This window comes from Myxocyprinus asiaticus, chromosome 33, assembly GCF_019703515.2.
Source record: "Myxocyprinus asiaticus isolate MX2 ecotype Aquarium Trade chromosome 33, UBuf_Myxa_2, whole genome shotgun sequence".
NCBI lineage: Eukaryota > Metazoa > Chordata > Actinopteri > Cypriniformes > Catostomidae > Myxocyprinus > Myxocyprinus asiaticus.
This window is the reverse complement of record NC_059376.1, coordinates 20,587,335-20,605,307: the sequence shown is the minus strand read 5'-3', so window position 1 is coordinate 20,605,307 and position 17,973 is coordinate 20,587,335. Positions and strand designations below refer to the sequence as shown.

The 17,973-nt window shown below is 41.6% G+C and overlaps 1 protein-coding gene across 2 annotated transcripts in view; it reads left to right on the top strand.

Annotated features, from left to right (window-relative positions):
- Window positions 1–3,157: 3,157 nt before the first annotated feature.
- Window positions 3,158–17,973, top strand: part of LOC127424388 (neuronal calcium sensor 1-like) — a 74,332-nt gene continuing 59,516 nt past the window's right edge. The window contains exons 1-2 of one of the 2 annotated variants that reach the window (XM_051669548.1): window positions 3,158–3,280; window positions 6,080–7,238. In XM_051669548.1, coding sequence (XP_051525508.1) covers window positions 6,995–7,238 — 244 coding nt within the window. In that variant the 5' untranslated portion in view covers window positions 3,158–3,280; window positions 6,080–6,994. The remainder of the gene's footprint in view (window positions 3,281–6,079; window positions 7,239–17,973) is intronic. The other variant, XM_051669549.1, reaches the window with a different exon arrangement.

The window sequence follows — 17,973 nt, the reverse complement described above, 5'->3', positions numbered from 1 at the left end:
TTCTTTGAAAAATAAAACTGATATATATTATTATAATGATAATTTATAGGCCTAAATACTTTTTGTTTGTTTGTGTTTTTAAAAGACCCATACTTTCACAGGTAGGCATACAATGCAGCAGAATGCAAATTTCCATTTAGTCAAATGTCAACATTTATTGACATATATAGTTAGAAAATGATTTGTTCAGTTGTCACCATCAAAGATTGTCATGAAACACTGGCAACATAGTGAACACACACACACACACGCACGCACGCACGCACATGTTGGTGCGGTTATGAGCATTCTCCATAGACATAATGATTTTTATACTGTAGGAACTATAGCGTCTATCCCCTAACCCTAAAGCTACCCCTAAACCTAACCCTCACAAAAAACTTTCTGCATTTTTACATTTTCTGTCACAGATCCACCGGACGCCCTCTCTCACACCACATTCTGCTCCCTCACCCCCACTCCACACAGCACTCACTCTCCCGCACCTGCACGTCATCAGTACTCTAATCATGGATTGCATAAAACCCCGCCCTCACACTCAGTCACTTGTCTTTTCTCATCTATGTGCACCCTAAAACTACGGACTCCTTAGCCACCTCAGTACATACCAGTTTGTGTACCTACCCAGTTATTTGTTCTCATCATCTGAGTTTGGTGTCTGTTTCATCCTCCATGTATTCCTCCAGCCATCTGACTCTCCCATTGTTTGTCACGATTCTTACAAGGACCAAAAGACTTTTGTGAGTTTTCTGATCATCTGCACATTGTTAATTACCCTGTTTGGAGTTAACTCACCTGCTGTTCGTGTCATACCTGTGTTTGGATTACCTCACCTGTTTGTTTCACCTCTCATCCCTTCCCTTGTCAATAAACCCTGCGATTGAGTTCATCCCTCTGCCTCTGAGAGTTTGTACTTTGACAGAAGAACAGACCACCTAAATGGACTCGGCGGGTATTCCACCAACACCAACGAGCACAGTCACTAAGATCATGGAGCTGAAGGGTGCGTTCATGGAACTGTTCCCACAGGATCTTCCTCTCCTGGAATATTCAACTAAGTTTTATGAACTCGCTGCTACAACCCCTATATCGGACTCATACCTCAGAAACATTTATGGAATGGGACTAGACCTACAGCTCTTCCGGAGGTGGAGAATCTTTCCTTTGCGGATTATGTCCAAGCCACGCTGGCCATCCATTACCCTTAGCCATTATCGACACGCGGGACAGAGGAGGTCACTCCCATCACCCCCAAGGTAATTCCTATCCCAGCATTCTCCCCTTACACTGTGGGTTATGGCGGGAACCCCGTTCCACCACCGCCACCTGCTCTGAAGACCACGAAGCTTACTTCTGTGTTTTCTGAATATCTTCTAAAGTGAATGATCCCTAACTGATGTCGGTAGGTTTGGGCATGAAGACCATTCCTCACAGATTATCAGTGCCCATGGCTGCCACGGTTACCGTCCCAGAGCCAATGCCTGTGGCCTCGACCGTCCCAGAGCCAATGCCTGTGGCCTGAACCGTCCCAGAGCCAATGCCTGTGGCCTGAACTGTCCCAGAGCCAATGCCTGTGGCCATTGCCAAAGCCAGTGCCAGAGCCAATGCCTGTAACCTTGACTGTCCCTGTAACAATGCTCCCAGCTGTCCAGAAGAAGAGAAGGAGAAGGGCCCCTACTCCCCAGTCGCTGCCAGTGCTCATGACCACGGATGTCATTCTCCAGTCTCTGCCTGTGCTCTTGACCACAGAGGTCAGTTCCCCGTCACTAAAGGCTCCTTGCTCCAAGCCCTCCATGGCTCCTTGTTCCAAGCCCTCCATGGCTCCACCTTCCACGGCTCCGCCCCTTGAGCCGCCCACAGCTCTGCCATCCTTGGCTCCACCCCTCAGGCATCTCCTGGCTCCACCTTCCACGACTCCACCCTTCGAGCCTTCCATGGCTCTGTCTTCCTTGGCTCCTCCCGTTGAGCCTCTCTGTGGCTGCCTCCCAGGCCTCCTGATCCTGTCCCTGCTCTGTGGCCGCCTCCCAGGCCTCTTGACCCTGTCCCTGCTCTGTGGCCACTCCCAGGCCTCCTGACCCTGTCCCTATTCTGTGGCCGCCTCCCAGGCCTCCTGAACTTGTCCCTGCTCTGTGGCCACCTCCCAGGCCTCCTGATCCTGTCCCTGCTCTATGGCCATCTCCCAAGCCTCCTGACCCAGTCCTTGCCCAATGGTCACCTCCCTGGTCTCCTGATCATCCACAGATTCCTCCCTGGCCACCAATTCCTCCTGATCATCCTCCTGGAACCTCCCCTGTCATCTGTGTCCTCCTGCCCTCCATCTTTGGGCACCAGGAGTTGTCCTTTGTTCCCATCCTCTGAGTTTGGTGTCTGTTTCGTTCTCCATATATTCCTCCAGCCATCTGACTCTCCCATTGTTTGTCACGATTCCTCCAAGGACCAAAAGACTGTTGTAAGTTTTCTGATCATCTGCACTTGTTAATTACCCTTTTTGGAGTTTACTCACCTGCTGTTCGTGTCATTCCTGTGTTTGGATTACCTCACCTGTTTGTTTCACCTCTCATCCCTTCCCTTGTCAATATACCCTGCAATTGATTCCATCCCTCTGCCTCTGAGAGTTTGTACTTTGACATTTTCAAAAAAACATCGCATAGTATATTTAAGCTATTTGAATTATGAGGACACTAGAAACGTCCTGATAAACCACATTTATAGCATAATTCCCTTCTAATTACTGGTTTGTAACCTAAAATGTCCTCCTAAACCACCCCCCCCCCACACACACAATGCAGTAAATAATCTAAAAAAAGGTGTAATCTAAAACAATACTGATTACAATTTCAGCTGTGTAATTTGTAGGCTAATTAGTACCAGATTACATTTCAGAAGTAATCAACCCAACACTGGTTCTTGATTTACTCTCTACATTTTTTCTTGACACACTTAATGTTACATTTTAATACAGAAATGTGCTTAAAAAGGTAAAAATATATATATTTAAAAAACATAGCCTTATTACTTATTGAGATATTTATTGTAGCATATTTTATCCATATTCAAGCATTATTTTATTACGGTATATAGTGAAGTCCATTCTCCACGCTGAAGAAACTCAGGGGTTAATGAACTGATTCCGTCAGAATGAACGCACTGTTGGTTACAGACGCCCAGAGAGTGGCGGAGGAATCCCAAACACACCCTGAGAGAGGAGCAAGCTATCATGTTTATCACTTAGAAACGGAGACGCCACTATCCTAAAGCGGTCACTATCCTAAAGAGGTCGGTGAGTGTCATACCACGCTGACTTGTATTCAACACTGCGTTAAAAGGCACTGGAGAAGGGTAACTGAACAGTATGACACGTAGCTTGATGGCAAGCTGCCCTTATTCGCCATTCCAGTTAGAGTTCCTATGGATACACCGAGTCGGTTATTCAATTGCACCACTAAAAAGTTGCAACAGAAGTAAAAGTGTTTCGGAAATATGAAGCATGCTCGGTTCTGTCATTCCTGCGATCCTTTAGAGATAATGGACGTCATTCACAGTCTGACACTTTGAGGTGATTGCGCTAAGGCACCTGTCAATATCTGCCTCGGCTATTAACGTTTTGAAATCGGCAGTAGTGTCAAACAGACGTTATTCCGTCGATTAAGGCTTGAACAGTCAAATCTCTTCAGTGTGATAAACCCTCCCGAAAATTTACCATGGTAACTAACCATAATTTATTCCAACGTAGGCTACTGTTATTACTGTAAAATAATAAATTAACATCCAGTGTCCTTCAAACAATGTAAGGATGTTTCTGTCAATTTGTTTACTTTCTGTTTTGATGACAGTTACATTAGACAGCAGGTGAAGTTACCTGTGTTATTGCATTGTATTGTAGAGTATATTCATTCTAATTATGGTATTTTGGGATTAATGAGGTTTTCATGGTACATTTTGATTAGATAATGTATGTATATGAATGTATGTTACAAATATAACTTTGGTAGTGCATGGTATTAGATGGTAATACCACGGCACTGTAATACACTGGGTTATTTACAGTGGGCTATATATATAATATATAACTTGACAACATTTACATTTATTTTAGTTTTTATAGATAGACTAAAAGTCAGAATATTAACTGTTGTTTTAAATAGTTAGTAATTATAGTGGAACGGCAGTAAGTGTATTTAAAACAGTACAGGCATATTGCCATTGGAAACACCATTATGTGAATATGCCTGTACCATTGTAATGCAGTACGAGGTATACCATATAGCCTAATATGTGGACATGATACTATGGCAATACCAAGAGTGATACAGCTACAGGTTTTAATAACTATGAGGATGGCACAGAATGAATTAAGAACTCATTTTACTCATTATGTAAACAAAATTCTTACATAACAAAAAGATGAAAAAAGGCAAGTTCCTTCATTCTTGTTTAACAGCAATTGAAGATGCACAAATAATTTCATGCAATTTCAACATGATACAGCAGTATAGCTATTTAGTTTTTCTTTCTCAATTTACAAGTCAAAGATTCTTTATCAAACGCATCTCTGCATCCAGCAACAAGATTGTACCAGCATGTTATGGCATTTGCAGGCAGTTAACTCACAGTGCATTATTCAGGGTTGAAAGTGATTGCAGCAGATGTAAAAAGGTTGCATTATTGCAATAATACTTTAATGTAACCGAAGTCTTTAGACAGAAGTCTTGGCTACGATGTGTATAACACCAGACTGATCTCACAGTGAAATCAGAAGCAGTAGGTTGACTTTTCTTTAGCTAAACTCAGTCTGTACTTATCGAAATTCACCCCCAGTGGCCAAAGCGGTAGGCCTAAGTGTTGTTGGGTGTATGGGCACATGCTCCATTTTCCAGGTGAGATGTCCACAGAGGGGTGCCAAAAGTGAGTTGTTTTTAGCTGTACAGATTGTAATACAGTACACTGAAGAGGAATGCATATTTTATAAATTCTACCCCCAACCCAAAACCTAAACCTAACCATTTGTGGAGTAAAAATGTAATGTTAGGGGGGAAAATGCAACCTCTGAATTGTGCTTGTCACTGATTATGCAAACACAATTACTTCTTGGTTTGAATTCAGGATATAAACCCGGTTATTCTACACCACTGACACAATGCATTTCCAGTTACGCCACAAGGAAAGGTAAACATGCTTGAGCAGATTCAAAAATTTTGCATGGGGGTGGCACTTGTCAGTGAGTTGGCATTATGGCTGATCCTAGGGAATTTTTTAAATAAAATGCCGACTTCCTGTGTGATCATTTTGATCATACAGTCTGACATAATGACGCACAGTGTGCCAAGGCTTTTTCCCAAGATGTAACTGGGATCATAACGTGCAATGTGATAAGCAACAATCGTAAAGGAACATACATCCAGAGACTGCTGCGTGTGGAAATCCCAGGAGATCAGCAGTTACAGAAATACTCAAACCAGCCTGTCTGGCACCAACAAACATGCCACTGTCTAAATCACTGAGATCACATTTTTTCCCTATTCTGATGGTTGATGTGAACATTAACTGAAGCTCCTGACCCATATCTGCATGATTTTATACATTACACTTCTGCCACACGACTGGCTGATTAGATAATCGCATAAATAAGTAGATATACAGGTGTACGTGTTAAAGTTTGCCCATACCAAACGGTTTAGAAAACATTTTTTATTTCTAGCTTTAATGTATGTTATTTATTCATCACCTGAGACTCAGAAAGAGCAAATAGAGATACATCCATGTCTGTTGGAAGTGCAAGTAACTAAGCAAACTCTATGACCCTTAACCAAAATAGAATCTTTAGACTACTTAAAATATGATTTGACTAATTCAGTTTGACCTGGGTTCTGAGGATATCGATCCACTTGGTGTGTTGGCAAGAGAGCAGTGTATTGTGCCATTCTCATGAAAGACAATTGTGAGATATCTGCATTGAGAGTGCGTGGTCAGCGATTTCCCCCAGGCCAGTGCTCATTTCTCAGAGGCTCTATCAAGATAGCTGGATTAAAGGCACTTATCTTTCAATTCATTCTGACTTTGTTGCTGTTTGTGCCCACAGTGTTTGGAGGTAACTCAGGACAACCAGACCTCTGCAAACAGGAGATGCTGCTTTGAACCACAGAGGTGAGGAAGAATTGGCCTGGAGATAAGCAAACAGCAGTTACTAAGGAAGACCGAATGTCCTGTGTCTGCATTGGAGAGGCTGCAGTTAGGCATAAGAAAGAAAGCCATCAGTAGACTGTGACACTGGAAAAATTGGTTATCTTCAACACATTGTCAGTGTTGGTGAATGTGAGCAGCCCTATACACTGCACCAAGATAATATAGGTGATCTTCATCCAGCCTCTCTCTATATATCTTTACAAGATTTGTACTAAAAAATACCTCATTAATCAACATCAGCGCTCATTGTTACCATAGATCCTGTCATCTGCTTCTAGAAACACTCTGCATGTGTATGTGCAAAAAGTAAGGAATCAACTCGGACCAGGCCTGCACTTTTCTTTTAAATTTACCAAACCCCTCATCTTAGCTGCTAAGACAACAAGATCGAGGAATTTCCTTTAAGAATCACTCAGAGCTAACAAGGCAGAACCAGTGAGGGAGTAAAAAGAGGGAGAGAAAAAGAGAAGAGGCGGAGAGAGAATTGGCGCTCAAGTGTGAGCGAACAAACAGAAAGCTGCGAGTCTCTACTGTAACCCTAATAAGGAATTATAAAGGCACGCTTTCCTACTGAAGAATCCAAAGAAAGGGAGGATATAAGTCTTATACTCATGCAAACAGACAAACAAATGGGCTTTTATTTAAGGAGCAACAGTTCGAATGGACTATTCTGAGGCATCCATAATTGGAAACAGATTGCTACGAGAACTACTGGACAAGAGGGCTCATAATAGAGACTTTATATTTCTTACAACAGCCCTGAAAGTTCAAAGGAGAGCAGAAGAGGAGTATTTACAATGGATGGATTTCCATGGGGTTGTTGTCAGTGCTGATCCATCCATCACTTGGTTGGTGTGTTTGGGAATCTGTCTGTGATTTGCCCACCATATACTGCCTGAATTGGAAGGGAGCTGGTAGGGGGACTGGTACAAGTCAGTTCCACACTGGACCACTTGAGCTTTCAGGAGGAGGACAGAGTAGAGTGAAGAGTATGGGGAAGTCAAACAGCAAGCTCAAACCAGAGGTGGTGGAAGAACTGACCAGGAAGACTTACTGTGAGTAATGACACTTTCTAACTGTATTAGAGAAATGCTGTTTTTTATTCACTCTCATTAGTGTTCATTTTCTCTTCATTTTTACTAGTATTATCACTGTAATCAGCATTACTTTTTGCTTTCCTCTTATTGATTTTTTCAGCTTTTAAATTAAAAGGCCATATAGGCTATTAAAAGTCCATTATTTATGTATTTGTTTTCCACCTTGGTCCAGTGCATGCACTGATTAAGAGATGAGAAATATGGGGTAATTTGTTTGAAAACAAGAATGGACTAGGACATGAAAATGTTACAACATACTGTATATATTTTCACAAGAAATCACAAGTCCCACAGCATCTCAAATTGTGATTAGCAGAATTCTGGAAGTGGGCCTAATCAGCATGCTTTAATAGCCCTCCAATTGGGACTCAAGCTTTATGAATATGCAAATTGACAGATCTTGAGATCTGCAATCAGGCTGATGGATGCACAGAAAGATATCTGAAAGTGGCTTGCTCTCTGCTAGTGGAGCAGATTGGGTTTCCATGGATGCGTAGGCTATATAGGTAAGCTATATAGCTATATTCTAAAGCCAATTCAGTAAAATGACAACAGTGTCTGCAATTTTATTAATCAAGGTTAATGTTAATTTCAACATATACTAACACATTTTTAAAATCAAGTTGTATATGTTAACATTAGTTAATGCACTATGAACTAACATGAACTAACAATGAACAATTGTATTTTTATTAACTAACATTAACAAAGATTAATAAATACTGTAAAAATATTTTGTTCATTGTTAGTTCATGATACCTAATGCATTTCTTAACATGGTATACAGGGAAATCTCTATTTTAAACAGAAGGGTTTTAATTCAACAGAGCTCTAGGCAGCACTGAGACAAATTTACATGTAAATATGCATGACTTGGTTTTTAATCAAAATTTTGTCCAGCTTCATTTCATATTTCTTTGCCAGTATGGACTTACCTCATGATAATAAATTAGCATATTGATAATTTTATTGATACACAGTATATTTTATTAGCGTGAGTTAGCTGTACAGCTTTATCTGTACTAATATGCACAAAAGATCAATGAACTTGTCCGTTGCCCTGCAAATAAGATGGTTTTGGAGAACTAAGATAAAACAAATCTTTAAATTTTTCCAGAAATCATGAAACTTGAAAACAAGCCAAGGCAGTTTGATTAAATAGTGCTGTGCTGGCTTCTGCAAATATAGAATGGGAACTGACAGCCAATTGCTTCCTAATGATGGTGTCTGTTGCACGTTGGGCTCTGTGGTGGGTGCTCCATGGAAAGGCGCTGGGCAGGAAATTGCAGGAAAATGTGCCTCCATGCTGGGATGTGCTCCATCGCCCTGTCATTCTACCCCTGCCTCTTTCAGTCTCCTATTTTCACAGTCTCTCTCTCCAAGTTAGTTTTCTTTCCTTCTTTCTTATGCTCTCTCTCTCTCTCTCTCTCTCTCTCTCTCCCATTTAATTGCCTCTCTATGAGCATGGAATGGAATACTGTAATTAAGGGCTTATCGGCTCTGCTGTGCAAGGAGGACATTGCATTTCTCTTTCTATCCATGTAGCCTTCTTACCTACCCCTCTTTCTCCTCAACAGTCCCTTATCTTTTCCCTCATTTTCTTTTGTAACCTTTATCAGTTTTTCCTTTTTTTGTTCCCCCACTTCTTTTAAATTCTCTGTGAGCTCAAGCCCGTTGCTGAAAATTATGTTTTTAATCAGTAAGAGGTCCTAAATTGCATATTTTTTGGTTTGCCTTAGCTGTAAGGCCTATGTAGAGCAAATCTGAAGCCAAACCCTGGAGTTTAAAGGGATAGTCCACCCAAAAATGAAAATTCTCACATTATTTACTCACCTTCATGATATCCCAGGTGTATGACTTTCTTTCTTCACCAGAACACATTTGAAGAAAAATAGAAAATTATCTTAGCTCAGTACGTCCTTAAAATGCAAGTGGATGGAGATCCACTTTTGACACTCCAAAAATCACAGACAGTAAGCATAAATGTCATCTGTATGACTCCAGCAGTTAAATTAATGTCTTCTAAAGCGATACGATCACTTTTGGTATGAAAAAGATCAATATTTAAGTACTTTTTAACAATAATCCAATGCTTCGTGTAAGCTTCACGAGAGGGTGGAGTCCAAGCGGTCTATCTTGTGTGACATATTTTCTGTTGCCATGATACAGACATAATCTCACATTCTCCACTCGGTTGAGGCGTCCAGGATAAGCACACAAACGCACCATTGTGAGTAAAGAAACAGATAAATACAGATCTAAACCAAAACCAACCAAGCTACTGAACAGCGTTCCTCCTTTCACTTGTAAACAGCGCTGCCCTTCCAGCTATGATGCACGTGCCTCAGTTCTCACTTGTTTCAGATGCCAGTGTGATTAGGTCACACGCGCATACCACTGCTGACTGGAAGCATGATTTATAAATACTTAAATATTTATCTTTTTTGCACCAAAAGCGATCGTGTTGCTTTAGAAGACATTAATTTAACAGCTGGTGTCATATGGATGACATTTATGCTGACTATCTGCGATTTTTGGAGCTTCAAAAGAGAAATCACCATCCACTTGCATTTTAAGGATCTACTGAGATAAGATATTTTTCTATTTTTCTTCAAATGTGTTCTGGTGAAGAAAGAAAGCCATACACACCTGGGATATCATGAGGGTGAGTAAATAATGAGATAATTTTCTTTTTTGGGTGAACTGTCCCTTTGACATTCAGGCTTTAATACATTTGAACTGGGAATAGTGGACCAGGAAAAATGTTTTAGTAAAAAAAGGGGGGTTAACTTCTTGAGGTTCTAGTTTTATTTAATGACAAAATGATAGATTTTAAATATTTTCATTTGTAAAATATCTTTGTAGTTGAAATTTTATCTACAGTATGAGTAGTAACTGCCAAGTAAGCTTGTTTTTTTTTTTTATTATTTATATTGTCTCACTGATTTTTCTATATATATTTGAGATAAGTTTAAGCATTACCACACAAGCAAGAGTGCTGTTGCATAGTGCAAGGCCCTTGACCCTATCTGCTCCAGGGGTGCCATATCATGGCTGACCCTGCACTCTGACCCCAGCTTAGCTGGGATATGTGAAAAAATGTCACTGTATATATGCAAATGTATAATGTGTGATAAATAAATAATAAAAAAATATTTTTTATATTGATTAACTTACAGTAAGTATAGCCAGTCATTTTGTCTCTTTTTGCTCCACATACGAAACCATTTTATGTCACCTAGCAGCACTGCCAGCTCAAAGAGCAACAGCCTGTCTGGAATGCTGTGAACACAGACAAGCAGAGTGAAACTGTTATCAGAAGTATCAGCACTCTTGAAACAATCTAGTCCAATCAAATTAGAGAACTGAAACTTACTATTCTATTAAAATGTTTCATAAACACTGAAAAAGTGGAAACTTGCAATTATCACTATCTATTTCTACTTAATCTAACCCATAAAATGGTTTAGTTGGTGTAATTTGTTGGTCTGATTTAGTAAAACGCATGATTTAAACAAAACCAGTTAATCCAGACATTACCACATGAAGCACATTTTGTAGGATACCTGACAAATAATTTTTGATTTTGAAAAAATGGTAACCTAAATAATGTGCGTCATGCGGTAACACCTAAATTAACTAGTTAGAATCAAGTAAAAACATCCTGGTTACTTTCGTAACCTCCGTTCCCTGATGGAGGGAATGAGACGTTGTGTCGGTGTAGTGACACTAGGGGTCACCCTTGGGAGCCCCAAGCACCTCTGATTTTGAAAAAAGGCCAATGGGAATTGGCGAATGGAATTTGCATGCCACTCCCCCGGACATACGTGTATAAAAGGAACTGGCTCACAACCACTCATTCAGGTTTTGTTCTGAGGAGCCGAGACAAGGTAGTTCAGTATTGTGGCAAGAGGGACACAATGTCTCGTTCCCTCCATCAGGGAACGGAGGTTACGAAAGTAACCAGGATGTTCCCTATCTGTCACTCACTCGACGTTGTGTCGATGTAGTGACACTAGGGGTCACAAGGTGCGAGGTCTTGAACCGCACCAGTGCAGGATGTGCTGAATAGCCTCCGTCTGTTGTTTCACTGCTGAGAACTGCTGGGCAAAGCCCTCAACGGTGTCACCGAACGGGCTGACCTGGGAGATGTGGGCGTCAAGGAACCGTACCTTGTCAGCTTCCCACATCTCGACCAAGTTGAGCCATAGGTGGCGCTCCTGGACCACCAGGGCGGACATCGCCTGCCCGAGAGTCCGCGCCGTGACCTTCGTCACCAAGTGCAGCTCCTGCATCAATCCCGGGTCAGAACTACCCTCGTGCAGTTCTCTTAGCGCCTTGGATTGGTGCACTTGCAGGGAGAGCCATGGCGTGCAGGGCGGAGGCGGCCTGTCCAGCGGCACCGCAGGCCTTAGTCGCCAGAGACGACGTAACCCTACAGGTGCTGGATGGGGGTCTCAGTCGGCCCCGCCAGGTGGTGGTGTTTGTGGGCACAGGTGCACCGCAACCGCCTTATCCACCTGGGAAATCGCCAAGTACCCCCTGGCAGCCCCACCTTCGAGAGTAGTGAGAGCGGAGGAGCTCAGAGACCGGGTTCGGGCAGTGAAAGGTGCCTGCCATGAACTTGTGGGCTCCTCATGCACCTCCGGGAAGAAAGGGACCAGGGAGGGGCACGGCCTTGAGCAGCGCTCCGGGCCCAGGAACCAATCGTCAGGCTGCGAGGGTTCAGGGGGAGTTATGCAACATTGGCCAATGGTATTTTCATTTTATAGCAATCATTGGCTTATTTAATGGCAGTAATATCTCTGGATATTGATAGAATGAAAGCTACTGTAGCAGCTCTATAGTGAATTTTGGAAATTTATGAGAAAATTATGTCAAGCCTTTAGGCAATTAGCTTCTGATACTCTAATTGGAGTTAATTGGAGGTGTACCTGTGGATGTATTTTAAGGCCTACCTTCAAACTTTGCCTCTTTGCATGATATAATGGGAAAATCAAAAGAAATCAGCTAAGACCTTATAAAAAAATGGTGGACCTCCACAAGTCCACAATTTCCAAACACCTGAAGGTACCATGTTCATCTGTACAAACAATAGTACACAAGTATAAATAAATGGGACCATGCAGCCATCATACCACTTAGGAAGGAGACACATTATGTCACCTAGAGATGAACATAGTTTGGTGTGAAAAGTGCAAATCAATCCCAGAACAACAGCAAAGGACCTTGTGAAAATGCTGGAGGAAACAGGTAGACAAGTATATATATATATATATCCACAGTAAAACGAGTCCTATATCAACATAACCTGAAAGGCTGCTCAGTAAGGAAGAAGCCACTGCTCCAAAACCACCATAAAAAAGCCAGACTACAGTTTGCAAGTGCACATGGGGACAAAGATCTTACATTTTGGAGAAATGTCCTCTGGTCTGATGAAACAAAATTGAACTGTTTGGCCATAATGACCATCGTTATATCTGAAGGATAAAGGGTGAGGCTTGCAAGCCAAAGAACACCATCCCAACCGTGAAGCATGGGGGTGGCAGTATCATGTTGTGGGGGTGCTTTGCTGCAGGTGGGACTGGTGCACTCCACAAAATAGATGGCATCATGAGGAAGGAAAATTATGTGGATATATTGAAGCAACATCTCAAGACGTCAGCCAGGAAGTTAAAGCTTGGTCGAAAATGACTCTTCCAAATGGACAATTACCCCAAACATACATCCAAAGCTGTGGCAAAATGGCTTAAGGACAAAAAAGTCAAGGTAATGGAGTGGCCATCACTTCAATCCGATAGAAAATTTGTGGGCAGAACTGAAAAAGCGTGTGCAAGCAAGGAGGCCTACAAACCTGACTCAGTTACACCAGTTCTGTCTGGATGAATGGGCCAGAATTCCTGCAATTTATTGTGAGAAGATTGTGGAAGGCTACCCAAAGCGTTGGACCCAAGTTAAACAATTTAAATGCAATGCTATCAAATACTAACAAAGTGTATGTAAACTTCTGACCCACTTGGAATGTGATGAAAGAAATAAAAGCTGAAATAAATAATTCTCTCTACTATTATTCTGACATTTCACATTCTTAAAATAAAGTAGTGATCCTAACTGACCTAAGACAGGGAATGTTTTTTTATGATTAAATGTCAGGAATTGTGAAAAACTGAGTTTAAATGTATTTAGTGTATGTAAACTTCTGACTTCAACTGTACTCCAAATTAAATACAGTAATTTCTCATGTGCAGTATGAAAGTGTGAACTCTGAATTGCCCACAATTATTATGCTCTGAGTGCCTGAGTTGGAGGAGCCAAGCATTTCCTTCTGTCATGCTTTTCTAAAGCACTTTTTCCAAGGCTGAAAATACAGATGATTTGTTTATCCCCACCAGAACAATCTACATTAACAATGACTTCCTGTGCCTGTGCAATGAGGCACATCACACTATCTGAAAAGATCTTGACACTACATGGTTTGCAAGCAATTAGTGTCCTCAGTACAAAGAGAGCTTAGCTGCAGAAAAAAAGTCATTCATTGAATGAAATGAGGGAAGTTTGAGTAATTTAGGTATTAAACAAAAGCCAGTTGGAATCCCCATGATTTCATGATTTCCTTCCAGCAGACCATAAATGTTTTTTAACCTGATGCATTCATGCATGTTGAACATGCAAATGTTTGATTTACTTTTGTAGGGCTTTACTGGTTGTTTAGATCAGGGTTACTATCAGAAATAATTAATAATTATTTCTGTAGTTATTAATCAATATTTAAATTAATTAATTGGATCTAACTCATTAAAACCTCATATGGGACTCCAGTAAATGTAGTGTGCTACGTTTAGGAGCAAGTTTGGTTATTAGCAATAATTAATAATTATCAAAGATAATTATTAATTATTAAAATCAATAGAACATTGATGAGAGTCAATGTTAGCTTTTTTTAATCCTTTAAATCAACAGTTATCAAAGATAATCGTTAATTGTTAACGTCGATGAAACATTAAAATTAACACTAGCTTATTGATCATTCACATTCAATCAAAGATAATTATCAGTTATCAAAAATCAATAGAATATTAATAAGGATTAACATTGATGGGGCACCACCCTGAAATCAGGGACTAATAACCGAATATTAAAACAGTCTCAATATTAGATTGTTTTCTTAGGAAAATCGACATCCGAAGAATATCGATTTTCGGGAAAAAACAATGAATGAAGGTTTGAATCCGAGCACTGACATCCCGTCAGCACGACACAGGCGCATGCAAAACAAACCAAAACACTTCTCTTTGTAATATAAACAAAGTTTATTTATGCAGTAATATCAATTAATAATTAATACAATGCAGTCAATAAACTTCCGATTTACAACTACAAACTAAACAGTGATATGATTAGATATGGAAATAAAAATAATTCTATAACACAAGGTGTGTGTGTGTGTGACAGTGTGTGTGTGTGTGTGTGTGTGTCAGTGTGGTTAGTGTGAGAGAGAGAGAGAGAGAGAGAGAGAGATGATTAAGTGACAGCCCGAAAGCTGATTTCGCTATAGCTGGAGATGAAGCAGCCGTGTTCATCACTCAGAGACGCGGTTTTACGAGCGGGGCTCGTAAAAGTCCCTTGTTATTTGACTCTTTAATGGATGAACTCAGTTGCTGTCTCACCCGCGATGGCGAAAATGCACAACAGTCCAATCTGGTTGGACCACAATACAGCAAAACAAATTCGTGATAATTAATACCCTGAGTATTAATAATTAGCGGACATGGCGGTCCGTAAACTGTACAAGCAAAAACCTTGAAACACAAGAATAGCACACTATAATATTCTATCTCTGCCCAGACGTAAACCTCTTACTTGAATCGCATGAGGACCCATGTAGAATGTGTTTTCCTCCGTCCTTTAACTTTGACCCGGTTCCTTGTGACTCGGGTGATGACGGGGGCCGTTTCCTCACGCTGTCGGCGGCCGGTACGGCTGTTGATTCTCAGAGGGCGGTACGGCTGTTGATTCTCAGCGGGCTGGCGGAGAACTCAGAAATGTCGACTTGATTGAAGATGGAAGAGAAATCTTTAATCTCTTCACTTCTGTAGGCCAACGGATGAAGATGCGAATTGCTCGGCGGTCTCCTTCGGATCCGTTAGAGTGTTTGGTTGAACACAGAGTAATCTCAACTCGTCCAGCGAGATGGAGATTGTATGGCTACAGTTTCAAGTCGGACATTACTTCCTTATGCCACGAGGTTACACCGGAGAGCAGCAAAAAGCTACGTCCGTATTCGGTGAACGAAGTCGCCGGAAGCAACTTTGGAAGCATTTCAGAATTATTTGAAGTCCTGATGATGTCATGTTTGAGGGACGTTCTGTTGTGTGCCTCATCCAATAGGAGTTGAGTGCTCGATCCTTTAGTGAGCAAGGCTTCATGGATTTGTAGTCTGTTTTGGACTCCCTTTGTTTGATTTTGGTGCGATTTTTATCAGTAAGATTTATGACTCAGAAGGAGGGGGCTTGAGGAATGTTTTTTATGACTGTTAGGCCTGCCTTTGTCTTCTATCTGAATACATGAGGCCCAACATTCCCCCCTTTGTTCTGAAGAGTTGGTTGTTGTCCAGCATCTTTAGAGCAACTGAAGGGCCGAACAGTTCTTGTCGGTTCACAGTAACCTGTGGGTTATGCCATCCATGTATTCCTGATAGGAAAGAGAAATGGCTGCACAGTCCATACAGTTCATTAGAGTTCACAGAGGTTTTATCGTCTGGACAGAGATTGAGGCACATCTGGGCATAGAACTTCTAGCTAATTCTAAAACTACATTCATCACACATAAACATTTCAAGTTATTGGAAGGCACAGCATTAACCATAACACAATCCTTTGTTGTTCTTTGGTCATAACACAAAATCAAAGTAGAACCTGACATTGGTTACTAGGAACAAAATGTTAGAGGAAAGGAGGGTTAAAGGTTAAAAGGCTTATCCTTGGAAATGATGGAGTTAACCTGTGTGATGGGCTCAGACTGGTGTGTAAAACGCGGCTGTATGAGAAGTGAGTCCAGTCTGGCCTGTAGGTGTTGAATGTACCTGTACATGGCGTGTGCAATAATTGCGATGATCCAACCACTAAGGAGGAGCCAGAGGGCAACCAAACTGATAGGGTGTTCTCAGTAAGACGACGATCTGCTTATGTGACTATGAAATATAGTGGTCAAGCCAGTCGGTTTGAGACTGAACTTCACTAATTCCATCCCTTCAGCCTGAAGCTGCTGTCGAAGGGTGTCATCAACGGTGAGGCTGTGACCTCTAAATGCGTCCATGATCTCAATTTCTTCGTCATGTTTGTTGACATTGAGATGATGGAGGACAATATCGTCAGTGTGCACGCTGGCTCCTTGGGGAACCATTAAGAACACCGTTTGGTTTGGTAGCCTTGGTTTAGTGGCCTTAGTTTAGTGGCTGTATCATGGCAGTCGTATGACTTCGGTGGCTGGTGATAACGAGCCAACGACTGCCTGCTCGCTCTACCTTTGTCTCTGTTCCTTCATCTTTGATGGACATGCTATCATGACACTTGTTCATGGAATTCGGCTCTTTGGCCGCAGAGGTAGTTAGTCACCTCTCTAACAAAGGGGTTGCGTTTTGACAAACCCAATGAATGTACTTTGTCTTAGTACACATGTTTAGGTTAGAGATAAGGTAGAGCGAGGGGTCCTCATCATGGTAGGCGAGTGTTGGTGGTGTTTTGAGGTGAATGTGTGCATTACCTCTCTGAAAACCAACATTAAATACAGATTTTAGTCTATATATATTCTGCCTATGATGGTAGATTGAGGATAAATCCTATTTTGAGGTTCTGAGGATTTACATGGATTGGAATTTCAATGCCAAACTATATGCCATGTGTATCTGTGAAGGTTGCACAATGGAGATAGTTGCAGATCTAAGGATTTGTTTGACTGGTTTAAGGAGACCAGATAAGCTGGAATCCTTCCATCACTCAGACTGTTGACTGAGGAGCTAATTTCCCTGAGGTCCTGCATTAGATCTCTAACGATACACGCATAAGTTGTTTTCTCTGACAAAATCCCTAAAGAGTGCAAAGTGTTATTGATAAGAACGGATTGTGAATTTACAGTGACTATAGTACCCTGAAGGGTTTTATTCAGGCCCTGTAATTGTTCTTATTGGAGTCGTCGTCTCTGCTGGATTTTTGGACGATGGCGACGTGTGTATCTGAAGCTGGCGAACTGTTTTCTGGACCAAGTGGTCTCGGTATGTCAACCTGAGCCCACGTGTCCATGACGGCAGTCAATGAGCGGAGCCAATCGGTTCAGTAGGTCCTGGCCAACTAACAGTGGTTCCGTACTAATGGGACATATGTAAACAGGGTCTGTTAGCATCATCCCTTGAAAGGTGTCAATCCAGGCCCGTTTCGTGATAGACGACCTATCTTGCGTGTAGCTTGTGACGCTTACGTTGCAGGTCTCTGTCTATAACGGTTTGCCAAGGGAGAGCTTTGCTCTAGCCACCTCTGCGAAGGTGTTGAAACCCATTAGACTATTTCGGAACCGGTGTCGAGTAGTGCATGGGAGCGGAATGACCCATGTGTCAGGCGTTGCCTTTACGGTACAGATCGCCCAAGAAGGTCAGAAAAGGAGGGTGTGGCATGTTAGGAGTGACTGTTTTGGGGAGCAA